General features: G+C 35.3%; 1 protein-coding gene across 1 annotated transcript; it reads right to left on the reverse strand.

Moving 5' to 3' along the window:
* Positions 1–1899: 1899 nt before the first annotated feature.
* Positions 1900–25785, reverse strand: gnai1 (guanine nucleotide binding protein (G protein), alpha inhibiting activity polypeptide 1). The gene is made up of 9 exons (XM_058772999.1): positions 25346–25785; positions 13095–13137; positions 12864–13005; positions 11824–11981; positions 7643–7771; positions 6206–6335; positions 5600–5753; positions 4194–4401; positions 1900–2963 (listed from the first exon to the last, which is right to left on the reverse strand). The coding sequence occupies exons 1-8, from the start codon at positions 25461–25463 to the stop codon at positions 4211–4213; spliced, it is 1065 nt and encodes a 354-aa protein (XP_058628982.1). The 5' UTR covers positions 25464–25785; the 3' UTR covers positions 1900–2963; positions 4194–4210.
* Positions 25786–27591: the final 1806 nt, after the last annotated feature.

Below are 27591 nucleotides of genomic sequence, written 5' to 3' on the forward strand. Positions count from 1 at the left end.
TCCTAGAAATGTACATCCCTTTCTTTGGAAAGAAAAAAAAAATGAAGTTTACTGATTTTCTATATCCTCCTCTACTGGCCTCCTGGCTTGTGACCTATATTCATGCCAGGTTTTCTGGATGATTCCCGAGAGTAGCTTGTAATCTTCAGTGTTTCCATTTGCTCAGCTATGGATCCAGCAACTACACTTGATAGCATGCTTTTACTATAAACAGGTTAGGAAAATACCACCCTGAGTCTTATCTGAGGCAACAGGGGGCTATAATTGTCTGAAGCTTATATTAGCACACTGATTTCATTAAATTTTTTTCTTGGCAGTCAGTGGGCCAGTCATAATGTTAGCCAATAGCCAGACAGCTATTTGGGAATTGTTTTAGCAAACTCTCATTCAAAACTGGCTCCATTTTTCTTTGGAACACCCACTTTTTTTTTTAAGATCCAGTCAGTTCTTGATGGATAAATTAAGCTTCATTGTATATTATATTCTCCATTTCACTGGGAAAGACACTTTACAAAGTACAATGAATTGTGAATTACATTTTTATGTTGACTGAAGAGGATATGAAGGCCATTACATCAAAGTCCCTTTCAAGGAAATTCTGTTCACTCGGCTGCCATATTTGCAACGCCTCCAGGCAGCTTATTCAAGTCCCATCTAAATAAATGGGGGAATCCTGAAATCTGAAATATTAAATTACATATTTCAAATCTGCAACAAAATCTGAAATGATCTGCCCCATAAATGTTATTTCTTATGCTCAAATAGCATTAAAAAAGTATTTTTCACTCTAGACCATCTAATACACATGTGCAGTCATAAGCAGGAGTCTCTGATTTCTATGGGAACCGGAGCTTCTAACGTCTGCTGCAGTGACACAATGACTTTACCAATCAGCGATTGGCTCTTTCATTTAGAAGGCGGGACAAATTCTAAATGTTCCAATGTCATATTGCATGTTGCAGTTTCTCCTGTTCATAAGCAATAGGAGTTAACCGTTTAGTTTTTGAATACATAGACATCCCAGAGACTCCACAAACCATTAGCTGAATTAGCTCTGCTCCGAAACCTAGTGACCTGCCTCACTGCCTAATGTACATTAGCAGTCACCTTCTAAAAGTGCAATCGCATTAGTGAAATTTTGGCAAATTTCGTGTCCATTTTCTATTGTTAATAGTGTAGCAATGCACAAAGCATTGCTCGCGCCAGTCACTTTCAAAAAAATGGTAAATGTGACCGCATTTTAAGGGGATAGTTCACCCAAAAATGAAAATTCTGTCATTAATTACTCACCCTAATGTCGTTCCAAACCCGTTTATCTTTATAGACAGCAACGCAACAGAAAAGTTCAAGGCCCAGAAAGGTAGTAAAGACATCATTAAAATAGTCCATGTGACATCAGTGGTTCAACCATAATGTTACGAATCTACGAGAATACTTATTGTGCGCAAAGAAAACCAAAAATAACGTCTTGATTCAACAATTTCTTCTCTATCGTGTCAGTCTTTGATGTGCGTTCACTACAGTAACTCAACGCATACGCGTGCATTCCTCTGCTTGTAAACAAGGCGCAGCGGATTCCACTCAGGAGATTTGATTTGCAATTGATTTCAGTGGAGTCTGACGTTAGCATGAGGCTAAGCTATTAGTTTGTTATTCTAATTTGCATAAAATGTATTGTATAACCCAAAAAAACATTAGGTAAAATAATTATTTTAAAATACACTAAACTATTACTATTAACAATAAATTTTGGTACAGAATGAAATGTATTTATATTGTGTCGGCCAATACATTTTGGGATTGCTTTCTCCACATATCATACATGTGCAGCTAGTTTAGAATTTCTTTATCAAGTCAGTGAGAAGACAGGGATGAGCGGACTACAAAAATACAACTCAGGAAGTAAATGCCTTTTATTAGCAAAATAAGGGAAATGAGTGTACAAATGTTCCCCCAATATGGAGAACACACAGACAGAGGTGGCAGTTTTCTTCAAAATCATTCAACAGTATCGCTTGCTTCAAACGTCTGTTTGCAGACATTATCATATTGTTTTGTTTTTTTCTTTTGTGAAATCCCAAACCCCTTGTCAGTCCCTTCGTCTCTCAATGATGTTCCTCGGTGACATGTAATTCTCCGAGCAGTAAGCCGTTAAAATGGCGGCCAGTGTTTGATGACAGGTGCTTGAGAGACAGATTCCAAGTCCTGCGTGCGGAGCATCTCAGCGCCTGACAGCTGAACAGGACTCATCTCCATCTGAAGTGGCTGTTTGGTCTACTCTTGTTGCCATGGAGACCCAGAAGGTTTGGACCACCGCTCACTGTATTAACCATTAGCTTTCACTACATCGGTGTATTTTATATATATGTATATATATATATATATATATGTACATACACACGCAAACAGATACACGCACACTCTCTCTCACACACACTCACATTTGATGCATATGAGGATTTGTGCTCTCAGATTAGTAACATCCAGTATGAAATTTTTTGACGTTGGAGAGATATTCAGCAGGCAAACCCAAGCAAATGGACAAAGACTGCAGAAACGCATGCAAAGGCACGAGAACCAACAAACCGGATTGAGAAGCACAATCTTCCTCTCTCCCCATAGCAACAACCGCAAAGGCAAAAAAAAAAGTGTAACATTTTACAAGTAAAAGGGAACTCCTCTGATGCAAGAAAGCAAAATAAAAATAAATCCCTTGTTTAAAAGAAACAAACTTTTGTCAGGGTGAAAAATAAACAACATGGCTGCAACGGCAACGACTATACGAACATTCAACACAATTCATTTTTAAATGCTACGTTTTAAAATTTCCAGAGACAAAAACCATAAATAAAGCTGACAAAAGTGGCGTAATGTACAGCACTGGTCCAAGACCAATTTTCTCCATACTTGGTCTTGCAATGTTTCTCCAACAAAATGCACATCAAAACTGGCTTCAATTTCACCTAAAAAGGGGAAGAAAAAAAAAAGTTACTTAGATATGACTTAAACAAATAAACAAGGCATTAAACTACTTATTGCAAATTTTATTTTAGTTCACACCCATTACAATTCAGTATTTAACATGATTTAAAAGTGAAGTGTGGAATTTTTTACACCAATTTTTGCAATAAACAAAAGCAAAAATATTCATATTTTCAACAAGTAAGGATGATGGATGACAAAACACATTATTTGAAACCTTTTATCATTTTTATTGCATGCAGAACTTTACAGCCAAGCCAACTGAGGAAATAACCAAACATGCTTTCCTAGAAAGAAGCTGAGTAGTCTGATTCGTGTGAATTGGTTTGTTCAGACATGAACCAGTGATAATTATTCATGGCAGGCATATTAATTTATCTTTTTCTATAGCAAAATATTTAGTTAAATGCTGCTGTTAGTCACTGTTTTTGACTCAGTTAAATGAATTAGTATAATGTTATGATTATAGATACATTACCATTCAAAACTTTTTCATTGGTAAGATTTAAGATTTTTTTTTTTTTTCAGAATTAAAACTCCCCACTAAAAACAGTAATACTGTGAAATAACTGTAAATATCTTACATATTTTAAAAATGTAATTAATTCTATCAAAGCAGAAATTTTCAGCAGCCATTTCTCCACAGTCACATGATCCTACAGAAATTCTAATATGCTGATTTGGCTCTCAAGAAACATTTTTTATTATTATTGTCAATGTTGAAAACTTTTTTTTGTTTGTTTCTTGTTGTATTTTTTTTTTTTTTACTATCATGATACATATTCCCCTCAGGATTCTTTGATGAATAGAACGTTCAAAAGAACAGCATTAATTAGAAATAGACATCTTTTGAAACATTATAGATGTATTCATAGGCCCTTTTTATCGTCTGAATTCATCTTTGCTAGATAAAAGTATATATTTTCAAAAGCTGTTGCCCCCTTAGGAGGTAGTCCGGCCCTAAACTCATGCCATGAAGTATCAGTTCACCAAAAAATGTTAATTCTTTACTAGAACAATGAATCAGCTGCACACCTGACCTTTAAACACACATTTGTTCTGTAATGTTTATTCCATGATGGCTCCAGGGCAAGTGTGTGACTTCATCCACAATATGAACATAGATTATTTAGCATATAAACATGCACTGTGTGGCCAGCATGCCAGCATGCCACCATGGCACACATGTCATTTAGGAAGCTGATTCTCACCAGATACAGGCCAGCTTCTAGAAGAGTCCGCAGTCCTTCAGGTTGTTCTTGATGATGACATCGGTCACTGCGTCAAAGACAAATTGCACGTTCTTGGTGTCGGTGGCGCAGGTGAAGTGAGTGTATATCTCCTTGGTATCTTTCCGCTTATTCAGATCTTCAAACTGACACTGAATGTAGGCAGCGGCCTCTTCATATGTATTTGACCCTGTGAGATGGACAGGAAATATTTTCAATATGAGGAAGTGATGTCACTTGTTCTTGTGACATAAAATAACCGGAAACAATGCAATGTATAAAGGAACACAGAAATTGTTTTCCAATCATAACGATAAAAGTTGGGATTTTTGCTCTGGCCATTGACCCCTTAACACTATATATATTTTGTATTTTTTTGTATATATAAAATACAAAAGAAAATACAAAAGTGGGAAAAAATTATTTCAATGTAATTTTCATAAGTTGAAATTTAGGAGTTCGGGTTCGGGACAGCTACCTCCCAATTGAAAGTACCCAATAAATGATGATTTTATATATATCAAGCTTACTAATATTTTAAATATCATTGTGGGTTTCAACAGATAATAGAAGGATCTTAATAAACATCTAAGATTTGAATACTTAAATGCTTTTTAACCAGTGTTTTTTGGTTGTGGCACAGCAGTTTGCACCAATTCTGTACAATGGCCCGTATGTGTGTACTTGTTTTTCTATTCAGGTGGGGACTTAAACCTGAATACACACAGACTCATGGGGACTCGTGTCACGGTGGGGACCTAAATTGAGGTCCCCACAGGTAAACAAGCTAATAAATCACACAGAATTAAGTTTTTTGAAAATCTAAAAATGGAGAAAGTCTCCTGTAAGGGGTAGGTTTAGGTGTAGGGTTGGTGTAGGGCAATAGCACATACAGTAAGTACAGTATAAAAACCATTACGCCTATGAATGTCCCCACAAGGATAGCGAAACAAGTGTGTGTGTGTGTGTGTATTGAATAATAATTTAGAGCTTTGTCCACATTTTATGTAACATTTTATCCAGGGTTATTATTGTTAACTGAATCTAACCAAAACCATTTTAAAAAAAGTACTTTAGTTTGAAGTTAATTAGTTAGTTGAATTACTAATTTAACTAAGATTACAATTAGAACTTAATTTAAAAATATAGACATGTTAAAACGACAAATGAAAAAAAAAAAAAAAAGATAAAACAACAGCATTACTAAAATTTAAATAGAATACTACAAAAAATCTAATTCTAAATATTAACAAAAAATATATTAGTATATAATTTATACTAAAACAACAAAACAACACTTAGGGTTGGGATTCTAACAATATATTTATATATATTTTGTGTGTGTGTGTGTGTGTGTGTGTGTGTGAAATCCAGTATCGGGGTCTGACCTGCGTATTCTGGGTAGCAGATGGTGAGTGGGCTCCTCTTGATTTTCTCCTCAAACAGATCTTTCTTATTGAGGAACAGGATGATAGATGTGTCCGTGAACCACTTGTTGTTGCAGATGCTGTCAAACAGCTTCATGCTCTCATGCATTCGGTTCTACAGAAAAAGAAATGGGTTGATGGAACATAAGAAATAAGGACTAAGTGAACTAGAAAGTAGAGCATCTTGGCTTAGAAGCATCTTTAAACACCATATTATATTACACAATAACATACACGGTCTACTCTGCGATCATTTAATGACTGCATGCCGAGTTGCCTTTCAACACAGCTCAAAAGCTTGATTTATGGAATATAGACTGGGGGTGGAGATGTGCTTTAGCCCTCTGCCATTTACCATTAAATCAATCAATACATGTTTGCGAACCCTTAATAAAGTAGGACTCAAACTGAATCAATGTGACGTTGACATGGATTATATGATAAATGCAGGAAATGTCAGGCTTAGTTTACCCCCCATTCATCCAATACAGATTCACATTTTCTATATACACTGTAATTCTGTAATTATGTATTTATTTTTTTAAATAACAGGAAGTATTTTCGTACCATCTCTTCATCCTCGGCCAGCACCAGGTCATAATCGCTCAGTGCCACGCAGAAGATGATGGCAGTTACACCTTCAAAACAGTGGATCCATTTTTTCCTCTCCGACCTTTGACCCCCAACATCGAACATCCTGAAATACATGACATTTTAAAATGGTTATCAAGTTTCGAAACTAGTGAGCTCAGCTGCCTTACTAAATTATTAAGGGGGCATACTAGCTGAAATGAAACCACAGAAATGATTGATGTGGTGCTCACTACAAAGACTGCAATTCTGTGTGCCCCCCTAAAAATAGTGTAGACTCAACTCACAGTTGCTTTTAATAGAGTTTGGTGTTAGCATGTTGCAAAGCTACTGCTGTGATGCTCTAATAAGCATACAAATACAGAGCATATTGAGTTGGACAGTGGTGAGAGTTCTATAGCTAAAAATGGGCAAAGAAACTGACGATATGTACTTCCTCTTCCTGTCTGAATCACAATGCAAACCAGTTCGAGAGTGACACTTCTCTATTTGTCTCTCTGTGCTTCTCTTTTCTATCACTCTTGCACACGATTGCAGTCGCACAGTATTTGCACAGTCTACCAAGATTTGACAACAAAACTTGAAACTAAACAAAATATCATGAAGTACTTCTTAATTGTTCAATCTGTGGATATGCAAATGCATATCATATTATGTATACTATGCATACTTAATTGTGGGGTTATATTTACCCCATATATATATATAAAGAAAAAATAATACTCACCCCCATATCGTTCCAAACCTGTATGAGTTTCTTTTCTATGTTGAACACACAAGAAGATATTTTGAAGAATTGTGTAGAACCAAACTGTTGTTGTTCCCCATTGACTTCCATGTTAGGGAAAGAAATACTATGGAAGTCAATGGAGACCATCAACTGTTTGATTACCATAATAACATAAGAGAGTGAATTCAACATAAGAAAGAAACAGGTTTGGAACGACATAAATAATGACAAGATTTTCATTTTTGGGTGAACTATTCCTTTAAGATTTTTGTATTATACTTTCAGTGAGCATTAAACATATTTTTCCTCAATTTTCCATCACTGTAATATTTTTTAAATCATTTTTTATTACAATCAGCATAAATTCAGTACAACAAATACTGCCATAATGCATTATTGTACAATTACATTCTACAAATGCAAATCTCAATTTAAATATTTGTAAGTATATAAAATATTGTGTAGTATATATTTAATAGTAATATTTTCCCACTTTAATAATAACGAGATTTTATTGCATTATTGTAAGCTATTGAGAATTGGCGAACAAAAAGTGTCTTAATGAAATAGGCTTGATTTTTGTTGAAATACAAATACAAATTTTGTTTCAACTTTGGGTTGAAATAAGATTAGCAAGAATATATTTTTGGCAGTTTTGGAATAAAGCAACCTGAAGTGCTCACTTGAAGTGGAGGTCTTTGAAAGTGAAGTGTGTCTCGACAATGCCTGTGGTTTTGACTCGGGTCCTCAGCACATCCTGTTGAGTGGGTATATAGGTGGCCTGTGATATTCTGTCCAAATCATTCAGGTAGCTGTGGAGATATAACGGGAAGGAAGGGGTTAGTTCAAATGAAATGAAGTTTGTGGTTTAAGTAAATCTCTTGGCCCAAAAGTCCCACCAGGGTTTCTCACGACACGGGTAGATGATTTTATACACATACACACACACACACACACACAAGGCCGCTCAAACAATTGCACAACAGTCAGCAGGGCCGTTTCCTGAAAAACAAACAATGTGTCGTAACGTCTGCCAACTGCCCACTTCATATGATGTTCACGGTCCTGACTAAAATGGTGTGACAGAGGCCACAGTTTAGCTCGCAATTTGGTAATGCTTAGTAACGGCGTAAACAAAAGCAAAACCCCATTACGCACTCACAAATATACAAATGAGACATCTACCACACACACACACAAATTTACATAGAAGCTCTGTTCCACAACCTAGCAAGCTACCCACTTATACCCACAGTTATGTTTCTGATGCAAACACCTTTCTAAAAGGAAACCTTATAAGGCACTTCATTTTAGATGAATTATAAAACATTCAAATGTATTTGTAAAAAAGAAGGCAATCCTGGAACCCCCTCACGTAGAGAGAACAGAACAGCAGAGATAGATATTTTCAATACTGGAAAGTACAGATAATACCATAGATTTATTGATAATGAAAATTTAAATCTTTTTAAAATTTCACACTTTGTTTTAATGTCCAATCCTTGCTATTAACAGACCATTAACTACGACTTTTGCCTCAATAAACTCTGAATTTGCTGTTTATTAATAGTTAGTAAGGTAGTTGTTAAGTTTAGGTATTGGGTAGGATTAGGGATGTGCTTTATAAGTACTAATAAACTGCCAATATGTTAATAATAGGCATGCTAATAAGCAACTAGTTAATAGCGAGAATTGGTCGCTATACTAAAGTGTTACCCAATTATTAAATATTACTTTCATGATATGCTTTTGCCTTTGATTAATCAAGTTAGACATAATTAATAAAAAAAATCTATATTCATAATCAATTTTTTTTGTTTATCAGAATTATTCCAATACTACTGCTAATTATAATGGTAACACTTTAGTATAGAGACCAATTCTCACTATTAACTAGCATGCTTATAATTAACATATTGGCTGTTTATTAGTACTTAAACACACATTCTGCTTGATCATATTCTACATGCCTAATCCTAAACAACTACCTTACTAGCTACATGATAATAATAATAATAAATATTCATAATCCATATTATTTTACATAATCTGTTGATCATTTAGCCTAGTTATTGTATTTAAATGATTAAAAAGAACCTCCTAATAAAATAACTTGCCTATAGATGCCTGAGATTCTGTATAGGCTTGAGCCTTCCTGCCACCCTGCGTAGGACAAGTGTTTAGAACATGAATGAATGGAAAAATTAAATAATAAAAAATGGGTTCTACTTATAAGTATTTGTCCCACAAAACAATATGGAGCTTTTCAAATCAAATGCTTATGAAGTTCTATTCAGTGTACTCACACTAGGCAATATGAAGCATGTTTGTTTGACTACTGTGATCGCTCCATACCATACTGGTCGGGTTGAACTCAGAACATATATAGTGTGAGCACTAACCACAAATCTTGAAAGTCTTTCTGCACGACATAAGTGAGAGATTAATTAACATATTATGCATGTGAGAGGACCACGCATCACAGCACCCCAAACCACTCAAAATAATAAGCCACAAAGGTACCATTACGACAGACTCCATTGTGCTGAACGAGAATGCTTTTCTTTCTGTTTTTTTGCACTTGCATCATAATGACATAAGCGTGCTCAGGCCTGTTAAAGTGCGACGTGAGTGCAGGGCAGTGGGGAGGGGGACATTCATGCTTAGCCACAGTGCAAGTAGATGGTTAAACACACACACACACACACACACACACACACAGTTGTACGAGAAAAGCAATGGCATTACTATTTGATTGAGAAACAGGAATGTTTGAGTACACTACATAATTTATATCTGTAATTGCTATCTTTAACTCCTTTATCTTTTACAACGGTTTATGCAACATGAAACTTTAACACGCACCCACACATATTTGCATGCTTCAAATATAGCATGTGACACACATTCTTCTGTGTATTTTTCTCACATGAAATCAACATCGTAAACGTGGCTAGTGTCGGACAGGCGGGTTTTCCGAGTCGAGGGTAACGGCATGTTCTTGTAAGCAGGCAGCTACAGCGGGGCAAATATTGACAAGCTCATTCAAGGCTCAAACAGTGAGAGTCTGGATACGGTAAGACAGGAGATTTCAGTGTACTGGATAAAGCTGTTTGAACTTGCTGGTTTGGCAGTGGCTGATGTTCAATGAACGAGAAAAACAGAAGGGGAGGGAACTAGAAAACAGAAGGGGGAATGAACGGTTGAGCACCCAAAAAGGTGAACGGGCTGAGAGAGATAGGAAGGGAGGATGGTATGTGAGGTTGACAGATAAAGAAAGATAAATAAAGAATTGCTGTGGAGGACAAAAACAAAAAGTTATGAGGTTATTCATCTCCATCCCAACTAGGTGAAATGTGAAACAGCTTCGCAGAGAGCAAAATACTGTGTGACGTGATAAAAAAACACTGCTAATGAGGACTTCAAGTCATGATAAGTTACATATTTGATGTATAATAGGTAGCTATGTTAATTTTGTACCAATGAGATTCCAATGTGGGTGGAGCTATTAAAATAGACTGTAACATTGCTTGACCGCTTTTAAGCTGTCTTGGTTCTAGAAGTTGTTGTTTTTTTTCCATTGGGATTTAAAAAGTATTTGTTAAAGAATTATAGGCTATGAACCAAACCAACCAGCTATGAGGTGAATCACAATATTACAAACAAATAAGACAAAAGGCACAAGACTGTGTACTTAACAACTTCAGTGAAGGAAAGAGCTACAGTCCCATTGTTAAAGATGTAACTGAATTAAACCAAAATATAAAACCATAACTGATTTTATATAAACACTTTACACAACTTTATATAATTTGTACACTTATATTTGTTTACAAAATAAGCATTATCTTAAAAATAGTGTATGTTGCAAATTATATGTATTCATTTTGGTTTCATATTGTTTTGAATAATTTTTATTTTCAAAAAGTAAATTTAATGACTATCAATGAGTACATTTCAATTTAATGACTTTAGAAATGTAAAAAAAAAAAAAAAAAAGTATTGTTTGTTGCGATTCTGAGATTTCTTTGCAGAATCATGGGTAGTACAGTTTTTCACCAGGAATTCCACTATTAAACATGATTACACAAAAACAAAGTTTAAATAATGCAGACTAGTATATGCAAACAGTGCATATACCATCGACTGACAACCTTAGAAATCACAACAGGTCTCACTGTGGTTTACAAGTTAAACATAAAATAAATAAATTCCCCTGTGGAGAAAACGAATGGGATTTTTACTTCTAGAACCTGATTGTTGCATACTATAGAAACCAAACAACTGATAAAATATGATGTCTGTCTTTTATGTCACCTTGGACACAAAAAAAAATCACAGAGGAAATCTCCAACTAGAAGGTTTTTCAATTATGTTTCATTTAAGTGCCAACTTTGTGTCAGAATATCCACCTTAAATCTGTTAGAAGACGTAAAAACTGATACAAATGAGACAACTGTCAACATATTGTAAGAGTTAAATAATGCATATAATCTAATATATATTTGGATAGTGATTGGGTTACGAATTTGGTATTGAAAGAATGTGTTTAGAAAACTTGAGATCGTATTGAGATATCCAACTTCTGATTGCAGGTTTAGGTGTGTTGGTGTGTGATACATTCTGAAACTCTAGAAGAGACACAGATTACTAGGGTCATTATCATAGATGCTGAAGTTTCTGTTTTCTGTCCAATTGAAATATTAAAGAGATCTCAGTTGTGATTGTTCTTTTTCCTGTGGGGTGATTTATCGCTTAGTACTTTATCGCTTTACACTTGGTTAGGATGTGGTGTAAGGTGAAGCAGAGGACATATGCGAGAGACAGGAAAGCATAATGGGTAGAGGAAGACAAAGATACCCACTATGCTGCAGAATCATTGAGCTGGTACTCTCTGGATCGACTGAAACAGGCCTGCACTCCTCCGTCCTTCCACAAACGCTTTATCACTCCAGCCAGCTCGGCTGTCATGAAACCCTCCTCAGCACTGCCCGCCAACACAAACAACTGCCTCGCGTCATCCTGAGACACAAAAAGAGAACAGCAGACTTCAGTTCTTCCATCCATTCAATTGTCATTAGCTATGTTTCCATCTACCTATTTTTGGAATATCGCATAAAAAAATGCTTGATGGAAATGCCAAGATGCGCATAAATTCTAAAAATGTGCACAATTGAGTAGGATAAACTTTTTATCCGACAAGAAAAAATGTGCATAAACTGCGATGGAAACACTTTTACCGAATAAATTCCACCATGCGCATCAAAAAAGTCATGTGACTTTGCACGATGAGACGGGATAACTTGACTAACCAGCAGACCGATCTCGTTGCACAGCATCTATATGTTGTTTTGGTTGTTCTGAAATGCCTGAGCAAAGTCTGTCATCAAAGTATTTCTGTATAATTGTCTTGCACGACTGCGTTCCCAAACATCAGGCATCCACCTCCAAAAGCGATGACAGCATTTATTGTGTTTCGTTTGCTCGCTCTGAGGCGCAAGTAATTTATCATAAATAAAAATTATAATATTCAGTAGCTTCTTCAACTTTTCTTAGTGATCAGGAAGTGACGATTTTGTTCTCTTTGACTCGTTGGATGGAAATGGTGCTTTATTCGCAAATGTTTTATGCGATATTCCAGTTTTGCGCATAAGTTAAATTTGCATCTTTATTTACTTCTCAAGTGCATTTCAGTCATAGCAAATTTGAATAGAATTTTCCATTAATTGCAATTTCCGGACTAAACTTTCACTATCAAAGACAATTCATTTTATTGAACTTCCAGCCACCATATGGACCGTTACAGTTTCTCCCGTTCATTCACATTCTTATAGTGTCTGTGAATCTACATAAGTGGGCTGTAGGCAACATGAAGCGCACCAGGCCACCAATCCTGTGACTCACCGCTCGTGCTGCGTCTCCGAAATCGATCTTGAGTCGCCCCATGGCACGAATGATGGCGATGATAGACTGAATAGTGTTGCTGTAGACAACAGCTTTGTACTGTTTGCACTCCTCCTCCGAGTAGCCTGCCTCATGGATGATTCTATATAAAGAGATATGAGTAACCAATAAATGATATTCAGCATAAAACTTAAGCGTAATTAGAGTAGAAAATGAAAACAAGTCACTTACTTCATTTGTTTGACTATCGTACTCTTCCCAGACTCCCCAGCACCTGTCAAAGAGCAGTTGCGCAAGAGTTAGCTTATCTGTCTACAAACAATACAAGTAGCGCAAGTGTCTAGACATAATGAATTTCAACTACAACAATGTCTGAGTTAATGTATAAGCCCCACAAGACAGAAAATGGAAATGAAAGAAAGAGAGATTCAAAAGCCTTTGAAAGTTTCAGTTTGGTGCTTTGTTTCGGAGAAGCCCCTGTGTGAATTTTTAAAACCCTGTAGAGCGATGTAGACAAGATCCCGAAAATACAAGATCTAAGACACTGAACATTGTTGTACATAGTCATTCTAACGCTTTCATTATTTCATTATTGCCTATGAATATTTCATTAACTTCTCAGAGTGGTGGTTGTAGGACTAGTTCTATTTCTATTTTCCATGAAGCAGTTTTTAAAGAATGTTTATGGAGTCAAACAGTCTCCTTTCATTGAATGGAAAAGTGCAGCGTGAACATTGTGCTAAACATCTCCATTTGTGAAGAAAGAAGGCCATACGGCTTGACATAAGGGTGAATAAATAAAATGCTGAGTAGATAAAATCATTAGACCACTCCTACTGGTCCAGTCCCTTGTATGTTTATAAATGTGCACTGCTGGTAAACTCAGTCAGCTCCTACTGCTGCATTGATTGGTTCAATAATGGCTCCACTTATAGAATCAATTTAACCAACCAGCTTATCTACTGGGATATCATTCCCTAGCACTGACACAGAAAACTCCACTGCTATGTGTGTGCTGTCTGGATCTGAACAGAAAAGCCCTACAGAGTTAAATGCACTTGTCAAACAGATTTTGTGTTCTTTAGCTCTTAAAAAATAAAGGTTCCAAAAGGGTGTTTTTGCATTGATGTCACAAAAGAATAACCATTTTGTGTTTCTCTAATTTTTAGTGAACAGTTCTCAAAGGAACCATTGTGTGTGTGAAGAACATTTAGTGTGAAGTCAAAGGTTCTTCATGCAACCATAGATGCCAAAAAAGAACCTTTATTCTGTAAATATCTTCAATTGCATTTTGGGACGGGGCAATCTGTTTGTTCAACCAATGGCTAATGGGAAATGTGTCCTTCGGTACAAAAATGTGAAATTCACCACACCACATTTCTTTCTGATATTCTTGCTTGTATTATGCAAATGTTATTAAGTTTAAATGGTCAAGGTGCTTTCAAAAGAGCCTTACTTGTATTGGACATTCTGAACATTCCATTAATATGCACACATATATGCGCTTAGAGCACACAGTCATGTGTATTTAAGTGTGTACAGCTCTTTGCCAAAGGCTTAGGGCCTGATCAAAGACCAGCATCTGATAAGCTTATTATGGGTTACAATGGAAACCATAAGTAAGTGGATGGTGGCCGATCAACTTCTAAGGGCTCAAGAGTGTGGAAAAATAGTTTGGCCATTTCAGTACAATATAATCAAATAATAGACCATCGCTTTGTGGACAGTAATTGTTCTAGTACAACACAATACACAAAGGTAGCCCATATTAAATTAATTTACATATTGCTGAATACAGGGTTTAAAATATTGAAAATATAAAAAAAGAAAAAGAAAATTTTACTGAGTAGTTCAGCATACACTTATTTTATTTTAAGAATTTCATTATTTTAATCAGACACTTTTCTTCAGTATGATATGATTTCTTTGGACACATACACGCACACAAAACAATTATTTATACTGTAGTGTTTACATTTTTACTTTTGTTTCATGTTTTCAGTTTTCACTTTAATTTAATCTAGTTATGTACTACTTGTCCTTTTAATTGTCTAATATTTAATATTTTTATTTATAAATGTATATAATTTGTAAATAATTCTATATAGCTTTAATTCATTTTTATTTCAGTTTGTTTTAATACATCAACTTAAAATTATGTCCGTTCAGCCAAGAAAACATTTTATATTTTATTTTAGTTCAGCTTTATTTCAATTACTGAAAATTATTTTTTAATAGTTTTATTTAGTATACTGTAACAATTCAATTCACTGAATGTATGAATTACAATTTGAATGTATCTTTGAATAAATTAATAGATAAAAAAAAAGAGAGGGTTAGAACACACCCTTGTGTGTTTTGCTCCCGGTTATCTGTGTGTAAAATCAGCTCCTGCCATGGAAAACAAAACAGACATTTAATTTCTATCCAACTGTTTTTAAAAGCTGAAACATTATTACACCTGTAACGGAAGAATTCCGACAGGCTGTGGCGGAACATTAAACCACTGAATCGGAAAATAGAGGTGTATGTTTTTATAAAAAGAAACTGTGTTATGAGCAGTGCTGGAAACAGCCCTCCAGGGCTAAAGCAACCTGGGAGACATCTTATTAAAGCAATGGACAAACACAGAGGAACATGCCGCTAGAGGAACAAGGTGCGAGCCAGTTTCTATTCGTGAAAATGAACCGAGGAGGAGCTGTGAGCCCTGGCACAATTACACTCATTTAGCTTTTGTTCATTTGACACATGTGATTGTGTACGCAAACGCATTCATCTGCACACGCGCATGCTTGAGTCCGAACTCTCGTCACACTGCCATAGCAACCGGCCCAGTTTCTGAGGACATGCTGCCAAAGAGAGCTCAGATACCTGATGGGCGCGTGCCAGCGAAAAGCAACTCTGCAGTGTATCGCTCATATGCATGCGTTTCCAGTAATGCATGATAATCCCTGTTTGTCATAGTAACTTGCTCTTGGCTTCCTGCTGATTGTGCGCATAAAGTGTGTGTCATTTCACTGTGACAGATAAACTTCTTCTATTTGATCGTTGTTTCTGGTGGCCCATGTTGTACAGTCAAAGGTCTGGATGTAAATATGCAGTTTAAATTGTTACACTCTAAAAAATGCTGGGTTTAATACAACCCAGCATTTTTTAGAGTGTAGAACTGTAATGATTTGTTGACATAAAACCATCTAGTATGAAACTATAAAAAAAGTGTACTATAACAAAGGTGTACATTTAAAGGGGTCATCGAAGTTGATATGATTCTTTAGGGTCTTAATTAAAAGTCTATAACATACTTTGGTTAAAATTTCTCAAATTTTAGTGTAAAAACACCTTTTTTACCATGTCAAAAACAGCTCTGTTTTCAGCAAGCCGTTTTTTAGTCCATGTTTCTTTAAATGCTAATGAGCTCTGCTGACCCCTCCCCTCTCTTCTGTGGGATGATGAGCAGTACTGTTTACTTTAGCCACGAAACTGGCTAACTAGCACATTATTAGGAACGGCGATTTGCAAAGATTCATAAAAAACCCCTTATACTCACTTTTTCTGTAGGTGAGGCTGGATCACGAATGATGAACATAGACGCATTTAAGCAGATCGGATTAATAGTCTTCAGCGGCAGTTAATGACGACTGCTGTATTCATTATTACATCCAACAACAAAGCACCTCAATCGCTTAATCGAAGACATTCTTGTCTTCCCCTGCACCGGAGTAGACACAATGGCGGACTGATGACAGCTCACTCAGTTCTCTCAGTTCACTCAGGGCGGGTCTAAGGTAAAACGGCCTTGTCAATCAACTATCATGGGAGGGGCCTGTACAGAACTACGTCATTCTGACAGGGCTCTCAGTACAGCCTGATTTGAGAAAGGGGATTTTAAAATAGGGATTTTAAAAAAACCACCGGGTGTATTTTTAGAATTATAGGATGGATGTGTACACACACTTCCAACACACATTTATGTTCAAACAACTTGAAAAGTGAATTTTGCATCCGATGACCCCTTTAAGTCGTAAACTCCATAAATTTGTAATTTACTTATAGTAGAAGATTTTAGCTGTGCGTTATGACAACATTAAGATTCCAAATGGGAGGAAGCACCAGAAAAGCTTCACTTGGTTTGTCATTTACTTGCATGGTACTAAAAAATGACTACAGTACCAAAATGAGAAAATGTCAACATTAGCAAATATCAACCGATTAATCTGCCTGGCTGATAATTCATTGCTTCCTTTGGTGGACTGAATGAACCAAGCGGTTCCTCACAAGCGAACACCCACCATGACACACTTGAACACCTTGTAAACTTACAAATTAGGTAAAAGTTGTTGGGACACTGTGTGCAAACCTGCTGAGGCGTGATAAACAAATGTCAACAAATGCTGGAATTGCCTTGGAGGAACCGTTTCCTTCTTTGGTGTGTCTCAGATAAATTTTTAGGTTATATTTCACGCCAAAATTAAAGAAACAAAATAAGAAATTATTTTGCATTAAAAAATGTTAGATCCCATTCAAGAGTGCATATATCTTAATAAATAAAAAATGTAATACATTTACATTGCCTTGGAAACTACTTGTGTTCAAATACCATTGATTTTATTTATAATATAGTAATTATATGTCTGATTCTATAATAGACAAATCAGCAGAATTGCAAAGACCACTTAAGACATTTTAAGATTTATTATTTCTGACATTTAAAAAAATTACAATAGTGCATCTATTTCCTACATTTGGAGGTAAATCTCATGATCACATTTATTTGAGCCACTGGCACAGCTTACCCCGAAGCACCTGACATGCTTTGCTTTACAGCTACCATTTTAAAAAATTGTGATTTGCCAATGTATAAAATAAAGTAACAATTAATTTTGGTCACAATTAATTTTAAGGTCCAATTCACACTATTAGCAAACCATTAACTACAACTTTTGCCTCAAAAAACTCCTAATTTGCAGCTTATTAATAGTTAGTAAGGTAGTTGTTAAATTTAGGTATTGGGTAGGATTAGGGATGTAGAATATGGTCATGTAGAATATCTGCTTTATAAATACTAATAAACAGCCAATATGTTAATAATAGACATGCTTGGACATTTGCATTGATTCAGTTTGTGTAACTGTATGTAAATTATTACAAATAAAAATATGTGCAGGTAATGATTAAGACTGGATTTCATGGTTTTATTTAGAAAAACAACAAAAGAACTGTGAAACCGGCAAAACGCACATTGTTATGCTAGTTTGCCACCTTTTGTATGAAGAAAAATATTATCTTTTCTCCTCTTTCTTTATTATGCATACACTGCATTTAACCTCAGGCATCATTAAAGTACATCTGTTCTTTTCAGGTCCTATGTGATTATGTAAGCCACTCAGTGTTGAGATAAATCACAAGTATTTTTCCTTTGATTATTCTACTAATCAAATATTTTATGAATACGAATTGATAGCAGTGCGGGCCTCAAGTTTGCCACGCTTCAAACGCCATATTCCATCCACAAACTTTCCTTAAATTATATTTAATCACCGTCATGTTTTTCCAAACCTGTATAAATGTCTTCTGTTGAGCACAAAAAAAAAGATATTGTGAAGAATGCTGGTAACCAATCAGTTGCTGTTGTTTTTCCATACTATGGAAGTCAATGGCTACTAGCAACTGTTTGGTTACCAGCATTCTTCACAATATCTTCTTTTGTGTGCATCAGAAGAAAGAATCTCATACAGGTTTGGAAAAACTAGAGGGTGAGTAAATGATGACAGAATATTCATTTTGAGGGGGAACCGCTGACATAATGACTACTACTTTCTGGACCTCCGAGGATCCCTCTTCCCATTTTTGTAGTTAGCAATCAATAACAGACTTGCATCGCTGCCCTATCTGTGAAACACAACTCCAGCGTGTCTCAACACACTGACACCATGTGACAACTCTAATGCAATGCTTTGTCGCACTGCCCGGTCTTATTAGATTACAGCAAACACACGTTCCGTATTACATTACACACTTCAAGCCCTTCTAATGAACCTTACATGCAGATACATTTTCACATCTTGTTTTTGCAAGTGAGATCTGTTAGCATTTCAAGCCAGAATTTTCACTGGCAATTTTGTAAAGATGATCTGTGTAATGAAACAGAATTGCAAAAATTAACAAGACTTTTTTTTTTTTTGATGGAACTGTCACTTGCCCTATTGGGTCAGCGCTATATCTTTTTATTTTTTTTATTGTGTATATGCATCTTTATGTATTGCAAAATTAGATTTTTTGTGATGATTTTCTTGGTTGGAGATTGTGCCTGTCAATTTTGAAACTAGTCAGCTAAGTAAAATTACGGTAACACTTTAGAATAGGTAACAATTCTCACTATTAACTAGTTACTTATTAGCATGCCTATTATTAACATATTAGCTGTTTATTAGTACTTATAAAGCACATATTCTGCATGACTACATTCTATATTCCTAATCCTACCCCAACAACTACCTTACTAACTATTAATAAACAGCAAATTATGAGTTTGAGGCAAATGTTATAATTTATGATTTGTTAATAATGAGAATTGGACCTTAAAATAAAGTGTGACCAAAATTATTTAACTGGCCGACACAAATGAGGTCTCATTGAAATTGCAAAAATGATGTCACAATCTTGGTAGCATCAGTTAAAATTTTGACATACATGGAATGTTTATAAATGTATGATCTTGGCTTTTCTAATAAATTTATAACAACTGTATATTTTTAGTTATTGATTACTGTTATTGATTGAATTTGATTTGAATTTAGTTATTGATCGATATTGGTTTTTGTAAAGAAAATGTACCATTTGATGGTCAATAATGTGAAAAATGCATATTAATGCAATTTTAAAATACTTAAACCAATTTGAAATGTATAATTTTAACATTATGTAAACATAAAATTATACATTTTATATGAAATTCTTAATTTAGCATTTGTGAAAACACTGGAAGGCCAATTGAACAAAATTCTGACCAGCACCTCGTCTACCATTGGTTGAAAAATAGATCGCTCCGCCCCAAACTCACACCATTGGTTAAATAATAAGTTTACTGCTTAAACAAAAAGCGATATTTTGAAAGCACCACAGAGCCATGGTGTTTACATTCTTTACAAGTCAACCTACAAACAGCTGACTTGGATAAAATAATAATAATAATTAAATGGGGGAAAAAATGACACTTCTCCTTTAAATCCCAAAGCACACTCTACTGTAGCGACTCTATTACTTTCGGTAACAGCTCAATGTAAACATTTGACCTGGCAGGGACGTAGATGAGCAGACACCTATAACTGGAGAGACTCCTTCAGAAGGAAGACAACAGCAATAGAGAGGACACATTATTTTAATTATGTCTCACCACAGAGACCTGTAGCCCGGAGGGACTTATCAATGTACCCATCCAGGGGAACGACAGAGAGAAAGACAGAGCCACGTAGACGCATACACAAGCATTTCTGAGACAAAGAGTTTCTTAGATGACCCGAGATGAACAGTTTGTTCTTTTGGAGCCCAATAAAATCATGACGCGCACACTAATTTGAGCACGTAAACACCTAATGAGGATTAACAATCTCATTTGGTATTCCCAAAACATCGTCTATTGAATTCACATCTCACAAAACACACTCACTCATCAAACAGCTGACGCTCACAGGAATTCTTCGGCTTTTTAATTTAGAAACTTGTTAATTCTCTTTCGCAGGGTTTGGGTTAACCTTAAAGTCAAAATGTGATGGCTTTCTGAGTTAAACTGGATTTTAAAAGAGAAAAAAAAAAGTCTTTACAAAGACTTCATTACAGTAGCTTAGAATGCCTAAAAGGGAAGTAAATCAATTAAAACTTTGACATAATTAATAACAGTTTTCTGTAATTTATCATGTTAGGTGCAATCAATCACACCTAACAGTAAAACTTGTAATAATAAACAGTTATTTAACCTTTATATTTGAAAGTCATGTTTTTTTTGGGGGGTCAAACATCACACAATGCTCAAACAAATGAATATGTTTATATTCTTAGCCCTACAAAATGGGCATCAGCCAAATAAGAAATTATTTTCAGAGTTCAGAAAAAGTGAAAAGTGAAGATAGTCATCATTCACTTTCATTTTTTTTGGAAAAAAATGCAGAATTAAATGGTTACCGAGGCTGTCCGTCACTGACATTCTTTTAAAACATTTCTTTTGTGTTTGATGGAACAAATAAAGTAAACATATAGGGTTGATTTTGATTCTGTGCTGACTTTAAAAAGCATTACAATAGTGCACAAGTGCAAAACACTCATATGTTGTAGTGTTGACGTGCTTTGTGATGTTAATTTATTGAACTGACCTCTGAACTTTCCCTGACATCATTGGAATTTGAACGGTATGCACATCAAAGTCTCTTAAAATCCCTCAAACCGTGACGCGCCATCTATGTTTTCACTCACCCACACATATAACTACTCTATAACAGATAATAACACTATACACTAACTTTGCAAAATTACCAAGCTGAAAAAGCTTTTCCATGACTGATATATTCCGCCCTAAAGGCTCTTCTTGATTCCTTGTGTTTTTCAAGGGTATGGTAATGCATCGCTGCAGTGTGTGTGTGTGTGTGTGTGAGTGTAAGTGATGAAGAGAGAGATGGTCTGAGGTTTACATGGTTTACAGACATTAGTGCTGATACATTAGGCCTAGTCAGTTTGTTTTCACCCCCGTAGCTCCAAACACCACACACACCCCTCTGCTGAGACCAGCTGTCCAGTAATCAGTTGGGTTATCACACACAAGCTTCAGGTTATGATCCGCAACACACCACACCCCGATCTCTATGGTGCACAAACACTAGCCATTTCCTGCCAAAATCTGCTAAAACAACATCTATTGAAAATCAACCCAAACACCAAGTGGAAAAAAAATCACTGGAGATTAGTGATAGCCTGATACATGTCAGCCGCAAAAAAAATAAATAAATAAAAATCAGCATTTGGCTAATTTGATATTTTCAGCCAAAATCATCCGCCAAAAGTGGTACTCACTTGGCTTCTGAACAGTAATTTAAATTTTCTGTAAACATCCAGCCCTGTTAATGGACTAACCTTTGTTTTTTAAATAGTATAATGTGTTTTTATTTTCAAATATTTTGAGTACATTTTGAGAAAATATTGTCTAAATAAACTGATCATCACTGATCACAATATTACATAATTTAACCTACATAGAAATTATAATATACAGTCAGCCGATCAATAGCGCAAAACATTTTATTTGCTTATTTTGTGACAACCAACTGAAAATGTGTTACCCTGCTCATTACATTTAAATTATTATTAAATATTAATAATAATTTAACAAAATCACTTTATTTTAAGGTCCAATTCTCACTATTAACATCATTAACTACGACTTTTGCCTCAATAAACTAATTTGCAGCTTATTAATAGTTAGTAAGGTAGTTGTTCAGTTTAGGTATTGGGTAGGATTAGGGATGTAGAATATGGTCAAGCAGAATATGTGCTTTATAAGTACTAATAAACAGATAATATGTTAATTATAGGCATGCTAATAAGCAACTAGTTAATAGTGAGAATTGGTCCCTATTCTAAAGTGTTACCAATTTAACTATATTTTAGCTATTTTTTATTATGTGGGAAAGAATATTTAAAATATTTCACCAAAGAATGCAAACACTGACCAATCAGAATCAAATATTCCAAAGAGCTACGTAACAACAATATATTCACCACTGACCATCTTATTTAGATATGAGAACTGACACTAAAAGAAAATAATATTCACTGCAAATCTTGTGCAAATGTGCTGTATGTATGATGAATTACTTTCATATAAATCTACAAGATTGCTGGTCAAAAAATCTCATATCTTGCCATGAAAAATATAAAACGGCTCTTTTTTTTCAAATGGATTAGATTTAAAATATTATTGGATCTTATCACAGTTGAACCGCTTATTGAAATGCTCATATTACAGCATATTACAACCAAACATTCGTCATGTTGAGCGATTGCTTCATCGTGTGAGTGTTAAACCACGTCAGGTGTCAATGAACCCTAGTGAGATATTCACAAGCTTCACTACGACCCAGTGCCTGGTACGGTTCTGTTTTAGACAAACACATGAAGTCACCAAACCCTCCATGTGCTGGTTATTTCAGCAAACCAAAGAGGCTCTCCATATTTAATGCTCTGAGAGAGAGAGAGTGTGTGTGTGTGTGTGTGTGTGTGTTGGTTCCTTCCTTTCACCAGACTCCATTGGTGCCACTGTTATGGGTAATTTGAACACATTGAGGTTATGGTGTCCGTGCGCGTCTGCGTGTTGCCTGGAGACAAGTGGCAGCATTTGAGATACCATCTCGCTAACATCTCAGTGGAAGCAGTGTGTCCTGAGGTGAGGATGACTGTAGACAGTACAGCTTGAATATAAAATTACAGATTAATGCAACGGACACACCGTGAGAAATGCAAATGATGTATCTGTTGTCTGGCGTCAGTATGATATCTTTTTTTGCCTTTTCACGCTCACTCAGGAATGGAAAACTATTATCTTGTAGCCCTCGAATACATCACACTATTATTGGCTGAATTATGTGTATTGTACTAAGAGATGAAATCAAATAAATGTTTCATTTAATTCAATTGTTCCTATTATGCTAGCCTGACTGTCATAAACCATACTGCTATTTTATCCCTAATTCATAAAAAGGCCTTTCAGTAAAATAATATTTTATAGCAGAAAACTAATAAATTGCTCATAACAGTAAACAGCTTATGAATAAATTAGGGCTGGTGTTATAGATATGAAAGTTATAGATCAGGATTAGGGTTGGATAGTTACAGATACACATACTAAACAGTAAGGTTTTTTTGCGAGTAGTTTGGAAAAATAAAATAAATGCAAATAACACATTTTACTGTATATGTTGTTTTGTACCAGTGACAGCTACATTTTCAAAATCTGAACTTGTAACTTTTACATTTATTTTAAATATATAAAATATTTAGGTCACATTTTATATTAGGTGGCCTTAACTACTATGTACTTACATTTGAATTAATAATTTGGTGCAATGCACTTATTGTGTACATACATGTTTTTACATTGCAGTTATATTTTTAAAAATACCTATGTAATTAATTTCTGTAAATTACATTTATAATTACACTGTTGTTGACCCACCCCTTACACCTTAACCCACCATTAAACCTAACCAAACCACCAAACCTGTCCCTAACCTTACCCGTATCCCACCTCAATAGCAGCAATAGTGTTTTGCAATACAGTATGAAGTGCATTGTACTTGTTGTTTGATGTAAGTACATAGTAGTTAAGGCCACCTAATATAAAGTGTGACCAATATTTATTAATGAACATTTTTCAGACATATAAATGATGCATTTTCAATTTTTTACATACATCATTTAATATTGTAAATGTATTGTGGTGCATATTTCAGACACATCTTTTTTTTTTTTTTTTTTCAAAGGGAAAATTATTTGTGTTAGCTGATTATGTAATTTATGTTATTAAAATTCTGGCCCAAGATGGCAGGCTAAGTAGCTTAAAACTCTCTCACAGTCCTTATTGTTGATTCATAGGCAAGAGTTGGATAGTTATGGGCAGAGTTTAGGATTAGCTGGGATAGACAGTTTCATTTAACGGGAATGGTTAGTTCTGGGTATGGATTAGGGTTTGCTACAGCAGTCCGGAAGTCACCCACAAATACACCCCATTTAAACACAAGTCTCGCCTTCATCTATCATGAACCATGTTTATTGAATCTATGACATGTTTACGCGTGCTGACTTAAACACATGTGACATTCCAGGAAACACACAGATGCTCAATTGCGCGAGACATCATGATCAAATCTATTTCACAATAAAATTTCATAATTTCACAATAAGAGCAGAATGAAGCAACAGGTCGCCATTGTCAGACCCCTCCTACATTTGAAACCATCACCACCACAGCAGCTCATTACCAAGTGACCCTTCAAAAAATGCATTTCCGCCCATTTAAAGCTCTCCTTTTAGCATCGCATAATGTGTGTATGGGTTTGTTTTGAGTGCATTGCGACAGTTTTCTATGACAGCTCTGTTACTTTGTGGCCATTTAGCCTATTGGGACGATCAATAATTCCTTCAGTCCAAATGTTCTGATATTAATAATTGATAATAATTCCGAACAAAGTAAAACGTTGACTATCTCGACAGTTATAAAAGATATAAAGCAATATAATAAGACTATAAAAGCTAACGGGTTGAGTAGCCTAAAAGGTGGACATCAAAAGAGTAACCATTACAGCACAACCAAACTTTCTGTCACTCTTTTTTAACGGTAACTACAGCGTAATAGAGTTTTAGTGACTGTGTAATGCAGTTATAACAAAGAAACGGGACAGTTTAGGCCTCTCATTGCCATATGTTGAATTGTTTCTTACCGAGCAGCAGGAGTTTGACCTCTCTGGCCGCTTTCTCTCCGTCGTCTCTCAGGTTTCTGTCGATCATTTTACTCCTCTCCACCGCCGCCTTATCCTCCGTGCTTAACGTGCAGCCCATCCTCGCGACGATCCGAAGCGTTTAAATCTCACGCGCAGTATTCAACATGCACCAGCTCCCTCTCCGGAAAACCACACACGCCCTTCTTTAGAAAAGAAAACCAAGAACCGAGCGCAAAAGAGGGTCTTGAAAATCAAAAGACAGAGGATAAGGTCTGGCTCTTGCCTAGTTTGATCAAGACTGCTCCGTTAGCCCCCGTTATTTCACCGTAAATCCCTTGAAAGGGATGAAAAAAGATCCTTAAACGCGACGCGATCCGTTCCCCAGCGCGTCAGTGTTCACAGGCACGCGCTGCTTCCTGTTCGCGAGCATGCAGGCGCGTTTACGTGTCGAGGCGGGGGCGCGCGCTTGGCCTCAGCATCAGCAGGACATGAATGATGCAGGCGAGCATCTCTTGGTGCCAATGAGCTGCTGCTTTGCTGTTTTGGCCCGTATCCGGTTTCAAACAGACTGACAGGATGAATGGAAGCTGTTAAATTCATTTTTGGGTGGTGTATCCTACACAGTCAAACCAAACACCTTTCTCACATTATCACAGTTTATTTGCTGTAGTTTAGAAAATGACAAGATCTCAGCGTTTTGAACTGTGTCAGAAAAAATGAATCTTGATCATCTCAGATTACTTTGATAGAAAGGTATGTAGGCCTAATGAATTAGGTTCAATAGCTGTCAGCTGTTAAATGTAAGTACACAATTAGATAATGCCCATTTAGGTCAGACAATTACCAAGCAATGCTTAATTTTGTTCAGTCTGTGGTGTAAAAAGGCTGCATTAGCAATTATAGAAAAAAAAAAAAAAAAACACTTAAGCAAAACATGGTCAAAACAAAGTGTCTGAATAATTTTTGGTCCCACATTTATATCGGTTTTACTGGTAGTCCACTGTATGAAGAATTTTGGGGTATAATATGTCACAGTTTACTTTATTTTGCCATCCTCACTTACAACAATTAAATATTAGTGTCCTGCACCCACTAGAAAAAAAAAAAAAAAAAAATATATATATATATATATATATATATATATATATATGTGACCCTGGACGACAAAACCAGTCTTAAGATTTAATTTCAAAAATGAGATTTAAACATAACCTATAAGCTGAATAAATAAGATTTCCATTGCTGTATGGTTTGTTAGGATCGGACAATATTTGTCTGAGATACAACTATTTGAAAATCTGGAATCTGAGGGTGCAAAAAAATCTAAATATTGAGAAAATCGCCATTAAAGTTGTCCAAATGAAGTTCTTAGCAATGCATATTACTAATCAAAAATGAAGTTTTGATACATTTACGGTAAGAAATTTACAAAATATCTTCATGGAACATGATCTTTATTTAATATCCTAATGATTTTTGGCATAAAAGAAAAATCGATGATTTTGACCCATACAGTGTATTTTTGGCTATTGCTACAAATATACCCCAGCGACTTAAGACTGGTTTTGTGGTCCAGGGTCACACACACACACACACACACACACACACACACACACACACACACACTTATATATATATATATATATATATATATATATATATATATATATATATATATATATATATATAATATATCAAAACGATATCTGGTGTCTGAATAATTCATTTTTGGTTTGTCTGTGTGTCAAAATGAGTTGTACAATATTGTCGTATCCATGTACTTAAGTAAATATCTTGGCTGAACTTATGTTAAGCTGTCTTAATGACTTTTAAATGACTTAATAATAGTTACTCGTTTAGATTAAAATATTAAAGCAAAAGATTTCTTAAATTGTTTCTAGGCAAACAGTTACATGGTTTTAGATGATCCAATATTTTGTGCTTCATCATGTTTTCTCGTGTCATTGAGGAGTTGTGCTTCATGTCTTAACCCTATAAAGCCTATATTATAATTGATACATTAATTTCTGGCCTCTAAATTATCAGAAAGATCAAAACTTTGCTGAAAATCTTGTAGATAGTCTTCTTGCCTCCTGCCCTCTAATGGATAGTTTATACTTTTTTACCAAATAAAACCTTTAAAATGTCTACTTTCAGGTTGTGTATTTTTGTTGTATGAATATTTAATGATTTATAAAAGAATAACTTTTATATTTATATTTCGAAATCAACACTTACTGGACTGA

The sequence above is a fragment of the Onychostoma macrolepis genome, chromosome 04, assembly GCF_012432095.1.
Source record: "Onychostoma macrolepis isolate SWU-2019 chromosome 04, ASM1243209v1, whole genome shotgun sequence".
Taxonomy (NCBI): Eukaryota; Metazoa; Chordata; class Actinopteri; order Cypriniformes; family Cyprinidae; genus Onychostoma; species Onychostoma macrolepis.